Here is a 12,027-nt window from a genome sequence, read left to right as displayed (position 1 = left end):
TTTTCTTCTGGAAGTTTTATGGTTTCAGGTCGTACTTTCACGTCTTTGATATATTTTGAGTTTATTTTTGTGTATGGCAAAAGATAATGGTCTACTTTCATTCTTTTGCATGTGGCTGTCCAATTTTCCCAACACCATTTATTGAAGAGACTTTCCTTTCTCCATTATATGTTCTTAGCTCCTTTGTTGAAGATTAGCTGTCCATAGATGTGTGGTTTTATTTCTGGGCTTTCAATTCTGTTCCATTGATCTATGTGCCTGTTTTTGTACCTGTACCATGCTGTTTTGATTACTGTATCTTCGTATTATATTTTGAAGTCAGGGATTGTGATGCCTCCAGCCTTGTTCTTTTTTTCTCAGGATTGCTTTAGCTATTTGGGGTCTTTTGTTGCCCCATATAAATTTTAGAATCCTTTGTTCTATTTCTATGAAGAATGTTATTGGGATTCTGATTGGGCTTGCATTGAATCTGTAGATTACTTTAGGTAGTATGGACATTTTAACTATGTTTGTTCTTCCGATCCATGTGCATGGAATATTTTTCCATTTCTTTATGTCACCATCAATTTGTTTCAATAATTTCTTAAAGTTTTCATTGTATAGGTCTTTCACCTCCTTGGTTAAATTTACTCCTAGATATCTTATTCTTTTTGTTGCAGTTGTAAATGGGATTGTATTCTTGAGTTCTCTTTCCGTTAGTTTGTTATTACAGTATGGGAATGCACTGATTTTTGTAAGGTTGATTTGGTACACTGCAACTTTGCTGTAGTTGTTGATTATTTCTAATAGTTTTCCAGTGGATTCTTTAGGGTTTTCTCTATATAAAATGGTATCGTCTGCAAACAGCAAGAGTTTCTTCATTGCCTATTTGGATTCCTTTTATTTCTTTTTCTTGCCTAATTGTTCTGGCCAAAATGTCCAGTACTGTGTTGAGTAAGAGTGGTGAGAGTGGGCACCCTTGTCTTGTTCCTGTTCTCAGAGGGATGGCTTTCAGTTTTCCCCATTGAGTATAATGTTGGCTGTCAATTTGTCATATATGGCCTTTATTATGTTGAGGTGCTTTCCTTCGATACCCATTTTATTGAGAGTTTTTATCATAAATGGATGTTGGATCTTGTCAGATGCTTTCTCTGCGTCTATTGAGATTATCATATGGTTTTTATACCTCATTTTGTTAATGTGGCGTATCAAATTGATTGATTTGCGGATGTTAACCGTCCCTGGTATAAATCCCATTTGATCATGGTGTATGATCTTTTTAGTGTATTGCTATATTTGGTTTGCCAATATTTTCTTGAGGATTTTTGCATCTATGTTCATCAGCGATACTGGCCTGTAATTTTCCTTCTTTGTGTTGTCCTTTTCTAGCTTAGATATCAGGGTGATGTTGGCCTTGTAGAATGTGTTAGGAAGTGTTCTAAAGGAAGATGATTTTTACTTGAAAGAATGTCCAACAAAGTATGGTTACTCAGATTTAGGTATGTGACAGACATTTTCTTGAAAATGAATGAAGCGAGCCTATCATTTCAAGGAAAACAACAGTGAAAATATTTCTTGCCAATAGTAAAATTTGAGTTTTCAAGCAAAAATGAGATTTTGGAAATTTGGATCTGCCCCTTTGAACTTGGTAACTTCTCAATACTTGAAGACTTTTCTGATGAGATCAGTGGTGGTATTAACAAATGAATTTTTTGATATGCTAAAGAAATCTGCGAACATTTGGAATATCTGTATAACTTAGGGAACCAATATTTTCCAAATGACCAATACTCGATATTATAGAATCATGCATGGGTAAAAGATCCATTTAAAGTGCAAGATAAACCAGTGATTTTTAATGTAACAAGAGTACAAGAAGTTCATTAATATAATTTCACTTACCACATAATCTTTAAGAAATGAAACATTTTCTAATTCTGACAGTATCAAAGAAGAATATGCACAAATTATCAGTAAAGTCTATTAAAATTTTAGCTTTTCCCCTTTCCAACTTCATAGAATCTGTGTGAGATCTGTTTCTCTTCATATTCTTCAATTGAAGTAACATACCACAACAGATTGAATGCAAAAGCCAGTATGAGAATCCTGCTGTCTTCTATTAAAATAGACTACAAAAATATAAAACAAGACCATTCATACTAATTTTTATTTTGTTTTGGAAAAATATTTTTCATAAAAATTATCATGTTAACATATAGTAACTTTTAATGAATAAGTAAGTTTAAAATTTTTCTCAATTTTTCTAATATGGCAAATATCAATAAATATAATCTATATAAATAGAAGCTCTTTGAGTCCTCAGTAATTTTTAAGAGTATAAAAGGGGTCCTGAGAGTAAAGAGTTTAAATGCCACTACTGCAAGGGATTCCTTTAATATGCTTGCTACCATGACTTTGTATTTATATATATGCTTAATAATTTTAATTAGTAGCTGTTTGTCTCTCCTTAGCTAATCTGATTTTAAGGGACTATAAAGTAAAATGAAATTACATGTTCTTTTTGCTTCTAGGAAGTAAACTTTTTTATATTGAAGGAACTTTTATGGTAGCTTTGATTTTTTTTTTTTCTTTTAAATATTTCACATTCTGAGAGTTTCAGTACTCTAATAGAACTTAGTTTTAAAAAGCCTGCGCAGTTTACACTGCTTAGCATTTATCCTTTTTTCATTAGTGATTATAGTAGTTTTACTTTAGAGTATTTCATTAAATTTGATAAATATGAGTGTTTCAAGTATTACTTTGTTAGTAACAGATAAAAATTCACTGTTATTAGGTGGTGAGTTTTACTCATTTAACACTTCACCATTTGTTTGAAAGGTGGGTTGCTATTTCTGTTTCCTTCCTTAAAGGGAACTGGGTAGGTGACGTGTTTAAACAAGAAATTACAAGTTATTTGCATATGCTTACGTAGATTATATGGTCTCTTGGACATAGTTTATGTTGTTATTTTTCTTATAATTGTTATTTTTCTCTCTCTCTGTATCTCTCTTTTTTTTTTCCAAGCTGCATTTACTGCTCCTTATTCCTTAATCTCAAAATGAATGGCAGTGATAGAGAAACCCTTCTTGGCTTTTAGAAATGCAAAAAGATTGGCAAGGGCCATCAAAACTTTACTTTTATCGGGGCCGGCCCAGTGGCGCAGGGGTTAAGTACGCACATTCTGCTTCTCAGTGGCCCGGGGTTTGCCGGTTCGGATCCCGGGTGCAGACATGGCACTGCTTGGCACACCATGCTGTGGTAGGCGTCCCACATATAAAGTAGAGGAAGATGGACACAGATGTTAGCTCAGGGCCAGGCTTCCTCAGCAAAAAAAAAGAGGAGGACTGGCAGTAGTTAGCTCAGGGCTAATCTTCCTTAAAAAAAAAATAATTTACTTTTTTCTAGGGATACTAAGATTATTTTAAATTTTGTTTTTAACCTCTACAAAGCAAGCCAAGCAAATTTTATCTTCCTACAGGCCAGCATGAAATTCTAATTATTCCATGAGATAGTACAATCCACTTTGTCCCTATTGGTTTTAGTCGTCTTTTTTTTTAATTGGTTGCATAGTAAATATAGTTAGGACTTAAGTAAGGGGGAGGTCATGTAACTTTGAGTATTTTACTGTAAATTATTCTTGATCTCCATGAAAATTCAACCTCTTTTCCTGTCATTGATGTAATTCAGGTCTAGGAAGTACTAGACTAGAAGACAGACATTTTCATTAGTAATAGAAAATGGCTTGTAAAATAATACCGTATCACATTCAATTAATTTAGTTTGGAAGAGGTTATCGTTTATTTTATTTCATGCCAATGCTGAAATTCTGATTGTGAACCAGGAGCCTGTTTGAACAAGCACCCTAGTTCGGAATTTTCTCAGGAGCTGGAGAGTAAGGTACTAAGGAAACTGTAACTGGCAGTTGCTTTGATGCTATACATATAGGTTATAGGTTAAGCAAACTTGTGGCCCTATCCTTTGCCCCCATATAATCCACTATTAATATCAGGAAGAGAGATCAGAAAGCTGGCCCCATCTTACTAATTACCAAAATTGGTAGGTAAATAATTTGTTGAATTTATTTTACCATGTTGGGATGGTAGAGTAAAACTTGTAATTAAATAAAAGTGTCAACATTGTTCCAGTTACATCCTTTTGCTATTATACTAAACAAAAATAGTATGAGTGCTGCCTAACTATTTAAATTCCATTTTTCTTATTTAATATTTTAATCAGATAGCTAAAGTTATACATATCAGAAATCACAGCCAAAAAATGAATTATTCCTTGTTGTTTGAAATAAACCATATGTTAAATTTATAATTTCTTCAGATATCTTTTAAAGTTGCTGCTGCTTCAGGTGGTCAGAATTTGGAGGCTTAGAGGTAGTAAAAACAACTCATGCCACTGCTCAAGAGAGGAAATTGTGAACTCTTGCCTTCATTTCTGGATAATCAGTGAATTCCATATTAAATTGACAAAGTAATGGCATGTGTTTTATGTCATTTTCAGCAATTAATTATATTCAAAGGCATTGAAGTCTGTCTTATTTTAAAATTATCCATATAACTTAAAACTTAAAAAGAAAATACAGAGCAGTAATGTAGTTTATTCCAAGGAAATGTTCTCTAAAAAGACTTCTTGTGAGGAAATTGTCAACAAAACTCAACAGGACCATGGACCAACAACTTCACCAATAAAAATTGGTACAGTAAATGAAGGTTGGAATCAGGTTAAAAGGGTACAAAAGGTATAGCTGTAAGAAGTATGATTGTTTATCTCACTGTCATTGGCCTATTTTGCATTAATTTAAGTTCAGCTAGGAAATAATTTTGGCATCATAATTTACGGACAGGCAGGAGGAAAATATCTTAAGTTTAGATTAACTCAGACACTGTACCAGGTGCATTCACGTGCATAAAAGTAAGCATAGTCTCTGATTATGGAATTATTGTTATTTAATTACATAAGGATTTGCTGACCCAAGACCACGTGCACTCAAAAAAATTCATAAAACTAATTTTGTTAGGCTTTAAGAAGCTACAGAGTAGCTTCTCAGGCATCCTTGCGACTGGAGTCACGGTGAGGATATGAGCTGGGAAATCCATTATAGCTATTTTTTCATTGTTTTCTTTTCTCTATGAAGGACTAGCCAGAGCCAAGTCAGTTCCCACAAAGACCTACTCAAATGAAGTTGTCACACTGTGGTACCGGCCACCTGATGTGCTTCTTGGTTCCTCAGAGTACTCAACACAGATCGACATGTGGTAAATATATGCAGATGTTATTGTCATTTATGCTTTTGAAAAATGTAGCCATTAACACAGAGCATATTGATAGATATTTGACTTTTAAGGAGATACTATTTTAGAGACACAATATAAGCAATGATTAAGAGTTTTGGCATGTAAGATCACCTAGGTTTAAATACCAATTCTGCCACTTATAACTATATGATAACCTTCTTCAAATTAGTGGCCTGTGCTAAGGAAATGACAGTAGTAGCAATAACTACTTTAAAAGGCTGTTCTGTGGATGATGTTAAGACTAAATGAGCTAAAATATATAAAACACTTAGAAGAGTGTCTGGTATACAGTAATTTATAACAAAATTATTGTTTTTATTATCATTTAATATTCACCAAAATCCACTTAAAGTTCATTTAAAAATAATAAAATATTGTAGCCATCTTCCTCACACAGCACTTTGATCGTGACTCTTATATGCAAACACCTTTGCTGCTTACCCGTTCATTACCTATAGAATAAGGAACAGTTCTTCAAACTGATGCTTAATGATCCCCATAAAATGTCTCTACCTTTTTCAACTTATTTCAGACTATTCTTCTACACAAATGTTCCCTTTTAGCCAAATGGGCTACTCACTGTATCTCAAAAATAACCTAGGCTTTCCCACCTTTGCTCCTGTGTTCATACCAGTCCACCCATCTGGAATGCCTATTCCTCGCTCCTCTAACTGGGGGCTTATGTATAGGAACCTTCAAAACACAGCCTTTCCTAAAGGTTTCTTGAATACCACCTAGCCTCCAATGGCAGTTCCTTCCTCTGAACTGTGGTTGTGTTTGTTGCCCATATTCTTCATGTAGTGATAAGTCATATACTTATTTTGTTGTCTTGGGTTGAACAATTATACAAATTTTGTTTTGTATAACATTTTTTCTTTTTTTAAACTTGTTTTTTAAGTTGTGGTAAAATATACGTAAGATAAAATTTACCATTTTAACCAATTTTAAGTGTACAATTCTCTGACATTAAGTATATTTACATTGTTCTGCAACTGTCACCACCATCCATCTCCAGAACTTTTTTCATCTTGCAAAACTGAACCTATGCCCATTAAACAACTCTCCTCATTTGCCCCTCCCTCCAGCCCCTGGCAACTACCATTCCACTTTGTGTCTCTGTGAGTTTGACTTTCTTCATGTAAGTGGAATCATACAGTATTTGTTGTTTTGTGACTGGCTTATTTCACTTATCATAGTGTCTTCCAGGTTAATTCATGTTGTAGATAGATATTTGACTTTTTTATGTGTCAGAATTTCCTTCATTTTTAAGGCTGAATAATCATTGTATTTGTATATCCATTCATTCATCGATGGATACTTTTAACTATTGTGAATAATCCTGCTGTGGACCTGGATACACAAATATCACTTTGAGACCCTGCTTTCAATTCTTTTTGGTATATACTTAGGAGTGAAATTGCTGGATCATATGGTAATCCTCTTTCAAGTTTTTTTGAGGATCCACCATACTGTTTTCCATAGTGGCTCCATCATTTTACTTTCTATGTAACATTTTAATTTGTAAAGTTAAATTTTATGTACAGTTGCTAGATTGTGAGTCCTTAAATGGAAGGACTGTATCTTGAACTTATGTATATTTACATAGATCCTAGAAGAGAGTATCCATTCACTGAGCTTCCATCTATTTCTCTTCCTTCTGTTACACACACACACACACACTCACACACACTCTCTCTCTCTCTCACACACACACACACACTCCTACCTTGTACCTACGTGTATCTCTGCTTCCTACATAAAAACATCTTGAGTCATTTGCTTCTCCCTATCCCCGCTGCCCCCTACCTAACACACAGTAAGTGTTAAATCACTCTTAGCTATTAGTGTCATTCTTCAAGACCATGCAGAGGAGAGCTGGACACAATGGATATAGCAATATGAAAGTTGAGACAAGTAGGATAAATGCTAACAAGTTAGTTAGATCTGAAGAAATCTCTGCAGGAGGTTTTCTAACAGGCTAGTACCAAATTCTCCAGAGAGGCAATTTTAAGGAAAACAATTTTGTGTTTCGTAATATGTAAATGGATTGCTCATCATTTTTTTTCTTATGATATATTTTAAAGGGGTGTTGGTTGCATTTTCTTTGAAATGGCTTCTGGAAGACCTCTATTTCCAGGATCAACTGTTGAAGATGAACTGCACTTAATCTTCCGACTGCTAGGTAACAGGAGAGACCTTCCCAGTGACGTGCTGCCGACAACTGTCTACCTAGATAAGACTGTATCTTTCAAAAAAGTTTAAAAATTTGATACTGAGACTAACATAAATAGCTGTTATCATAAGAATTATAGTTAGCATAATTATGATAAAGATAGATCCTTCTAGGTAACTTGATTTACTGAGTTCCACCTTTGCAGTAAAGGTTTTATGGAAGAAGACAGAAGAGAAATAGTATTGAAAATTGACCTTCAGCATATTATTAGGAAGTATTTCTAGCTTAAGTGTCAACCAGATAGGCAATATTTCTAACTTAGGTGTCAGTTAGGCATCATCATTTTTATGGCATCAATGCATAGTCTCAAAGTCCATATATATTTACTATTTCTATCATTTCAGTTTCAGTTGAAATAGTCAAATCATCTAATAAATATAAATTGTTCTCTAAGACACTTTCTTAGTTCTATTTATATACATTTCCATATATTTAAATTTTCGTATACTTATAAATATATCTATTTTTTAAATTCAGGAACTCCATCTCAGGAAACTTGGCCAGGTGTTTCTTCAAATGATGAGTTCAAGAACTACAACTTTCCAAAATATAAACCACAGCCTCTAATTAACCATGCACCCAGGTATTTTTTTTTCTTCATGTGAAAGGGGGAAAACCTATGTTGATTCTTTTCAGTATCTTGAAGCATTGGCCACAGTAAGGATTCAGGAAAAAATATATAATACATGTACACAATTCTTAAATATTTTAGGATCTAATTTAATTTAATTTTTTCCTTCTTCTGTCAGATTAATTTTATTTCACTGACCAAGAATAACCAAAGTATGTAAATCACAGAATTGAGCTATAAATAAAATGAATATGGAACAAATGTATTGGAATTCTAGAGTTTATATAGACTGTTCTCTTTCTCAGAAAGAAGACATTGATTAATGCCTTATTCAATATGAGGAAGACCATGATGAAATTTCTGTTTTTCTGTCTACAGAATAATTCTGTTTTACTTACAGAAACCTAAGAAAGTATTATAAGTAAAATCTTGACTCTGACACAAGATGACATGTTAGTATTTTGGCCAATGTTAATGACAAAATTTGTATTTGAAGAATATAAACTCTTTCTGACCCCTCATATTCTAAATGTTGGCCATTCAGTTAAGTTTCTTCTCAGACCTAAGTCCAGATTCATCCAAGACGCCCATTAAAATTTGAGTCAGAACATTTTTACTTATGGAATATATTTAACTAAACCCTTTGACTGTATTTTCCCATCTTAAGAAAAAATAAAAAGGACACCAATGTACCAAATAAGGCCAATGTCTTGTGATTAAAAGCCATTCACATTGCTCACAGCATAACATCACTCTAGTTCCATTTATTCTCAAGCTAGGGAAGAATAGCAAAAGAATTCTGATACCAAAAGTATTTTTAAAGTATTTATGTAAATTGATGTTCTTATTGTTACTATAGTAACAATAACATTCCAAGTAGACTTTCTTAGGAAGAATAATATTGTGTACTGGACTTTTTTGTGTTTGTCTCTCCCAAGTAGCATAGATCCTAATTTTGTTATTTATAAATTGCTTGCTATTGTAAAGTCCAATGTAGAAGGTTGAAGCTCTTCTTTAAAGCAGCTTGTCCATGACCTTGGCACCTAGTTTGTCTGTGCCCAGGGAGCTTTGGCTATTTGTCAGAATGGCAAACTACAAAAGATGAGAAGAGTCTAGAGAATGTCTAGGCCACAGCATCCACAAAACCCACTAAGCACTTAAGGGGAAAATATTCCTTTATTCGTAGTTGTGCTTTTGCCACTAAGGGCAGTATAAGATAGAACCTGTGGTTGCTGATCAAGAGATTATCTCACTAAGATAATCCCTAAACGTTCTACTCCCTTTTATATTAATTTCATCCTATAATTATCTGTCTTTATCAACTGTATCATTAGTTTTATAGTCCTTTTTAATTAAGTTTATGAAGTTATTGAGGCATATTTAAGTTGAACTTTATAGCTTCTAGTACCCAATGCTCAGCGGACTACCCTGTGAAAATTTGTCAAATGACTCATCTCTCTGTTTATCTTGATCTACAGTGATACATTTTGGGGTCACTTGTCTCTTTATTTTCACCCGTATAAAAGGAAAATGATGCTTTTGTACTCTTGCCTTCAGTGGAATACTGTGAAAATTGATGCAGTTTACTTAAGCTTTCCTGTTAATAGAGGTTACTTTATTTTGAGACAGAATGGTGATTTAAAAATATTCTATACTTTTAATAATCTAATTTGTTCTTGAATATTGAAGATTTTAATTGGAGCCCAGATATTTATGGTTTCTTCTTAAACATTGGCAAGAGGTGTCTTTTAAGGATAAAACAGATTTGAGTCTATTTGAAAGCAATAAGAGTGGCTATTTTGGGGCACTTGAATTTAGCAGAATAAAACACTAGGAAAATAGTTTTATTTGAAAAGTTGCTATCAGCTAAGATAAAAGAGAGTAAGTTGCCCCTTGTTTTTTCTTGTTTCTAGATTAGACTCTGAAGGAATCGAGTTGATAACAAAATTTCTTCAGGTAAGTTAGCTTTATTTTATAATTGTTAAATGGGTTGTTAACTTCTGTAAGCCTCAGTTTCTTCATCTGTAGAATGGGATCAATAAGACCACCTTCAAATATTTGTCATGACAATTAAATAAGATTATTTATAGTAGTATCTAGCATGCTTAAGGCATATTCTTAAGTAAAAAAAAAAAAATTATGGCTTCTCTTTATGTGTTTGGATCTCTCATTGTGCCCTAGAACAGTCTGAAGTGGTCAGCTGCTAGCATTGATCAACTATGTCAAGGCCATCTTCTCTGCAATCATGTTCTCTTATGTTCTCTTTGTTTTCCTTATCCTTAGTGCCTTACAGGCTGTTGCACCTCCAAATGCCATTCATATCTTCATTCAAAGCAGGAAGGAGAGAGAGGATAAGGGTTGTATCACCCACTTAGTCCTCTTGTATCTGGAAAGCAAAGGCTTTTCCAGAAACCCCTGCAAAGCTTCTTCCTAAGTCTTTTTGGCCAGAACATTAATTGTAAGAGAGGGTGGGAATTGGATAACAGGATTGTGATAATTAGTCTAAACTTAGAACAGTCATGATTCATGATCTATCTTTTGGAGTTAGAGGCATGGACACCTTAAACAAATCTAGGTTGTCTCATCAAGGAAAAAAGGGAAATGGGTATTGGATAGGTAACTTAATGTCTGTCATAAAGGTATTGGGTATATTTCCAATGATCCTTTGGTGATCATGAAGAAAAGTAACAACAAAAGTCAAATATTTTAATTTTTTAATTACTTCAGAAAATATAGGAATCTAAATTTTTAGTTAAGATGCAACTTTATCTTGGAATTTGGAACTGAGATATGATCACTGCTACATAATCTTAATAGCAACTCAAATTAAAGTGTATCTGGAGTACTCCAAATTGGTTCTTAAGAAATAGTTACTATATTAAGTGATCATGGTAAAAGTAGCTCTAAATGCTAATTTGCTTCCCCATTTACAGTATTTAGAGAAAAGGTTAATGAAGCAGTGCTTTGCTTTTCACAGTATGAATCTAAGAAAAGGGTTTCAGCAGAAGAGGCCATGAAACATGTGTACTTTCGAAGTCTGGGACCAAGAATACATGCTTTACCTGAAAGTAAGAGAAATTCTAAAGTGTATGTCCTTCACCCTCCCACCACCCTGCCTTTATTTTCATTTGTCCAAGATTGGAGATGGCAGTGAATTAGGGGTTTAGGAAGCAATTGTTGCTGGTTTTTTAAGCCTAAAATTATAGTCTTTTTGTAATTAGATCAGAATTCCTTTGAGGAAGGTATATGTCTTATTTGCCTATGTTTTCATTTAACACTGAGCACATTGCCACTGCTGTATAAGAAATCAATAGTACTTAGGCATGGGTCATTAATCTTAGGGGACTTAAGTTGGAAAATGTCATCTGATGATAGACATTGTTATTAGGCCCAATGTGGATTGCTTAGATTCAGTGTTGTTAAAAATAGATTTCAGGCAAAGAATAATGAAGCACAACTGAAACGTAAGATTGTTTTCTTGAGAAAGTAGATTTTCTTTTCAAGATCTAAAGATGATTTTCCTTTACTGTGGTCACTCTCACTTTACTATCCCCATGACAGTGGTGAGCATATTGTCAGCCACTAAAAACAGCTGATTTCTCATTCCTGAGGTAACTGATTTTACTCATAGCATTCTTTTCTTTAGTCCCCCCAATATTTTACTTTAAAATCAAGTAAGGCGAGTGGGGAATTAGAATATTTGGGAAGTGAGCTGCCAAAAGCTTTTGTTAGTTTCCCACTCTCATTTACTAGATAATATTGATTTATCAAGGTTTGTTAATTGGAATCCAGAATCCTTAAGGCTTTTCACTTAGGATTTACTGGATATTTTTTAATGAAAGCTCACCTCTTTGGCAGAGATTGGAAATAAGACAGATGAATTACAAGTGTTTAAGATGATATTTACATTTTATTATTAATATCAAATTTCTTAATTT

At 33.6% G+C, this 12,027-nt stretch overlaps 1 protein-coding gene across 13 annotated transcripts in view; it reads left to right on the top strand.

Annotated features, from left to right (window-relative positions):
* CDK17 (cyclin dependent kinase 17) overlaps positions 1-12,027 on the top strand; it is a 108,776-nt gene that overhangs the window by 80,152 nt on the left and 16,597 nt on the right. For all 13 annotated transcript variants that reach the window (XR_011534739.1, XR_011534737.1, XR_011534738.1 and 10 more), the window contains 5 exons: positions 5,126-5,246; positions 7,370-7,467; positions 7,996-8,101; positions 10,003-10,045; positions 11,067-11,157. Coding sequence is in view for 9 of the 13 variants with exons in the window: in XM_070600210.1 (XP_070456311.1) it covers positions 5,126-5,246; positions 7,370-7,467; positions 7,996-8,101; positions 10,003-10,045; positions 11,067-11,157 (459 nt within the window). In the remaining 4 variants the exon portion in view is untranslated. The remainder of the gene's footprint in view (positions 1-5,125; positions 5,247-7,369; positions 7,468-7,995; positions 8,102-10,002; positions 10,046-11,066; positions 11,158-12,027) is intronic.

This window comes from Equus przewalskii, chromosome 29 (genome assembly GCF_037783145.1).
Source record: "Equus przewalskii isolate Varuska chromosome 29, EquPr2, whole genome shotgun sequence".
Classification (NCBI taxonomy): Eukaryota; Metazoa; Chordata; class Mammalia; order Perissodactyla; family Equidae; genus Equus; species Equus przewalskii.
Note: the sequence above shows the minus strand (reverse complement) of the source record. Positions and strands in the feature narration are given on the sequence as shown.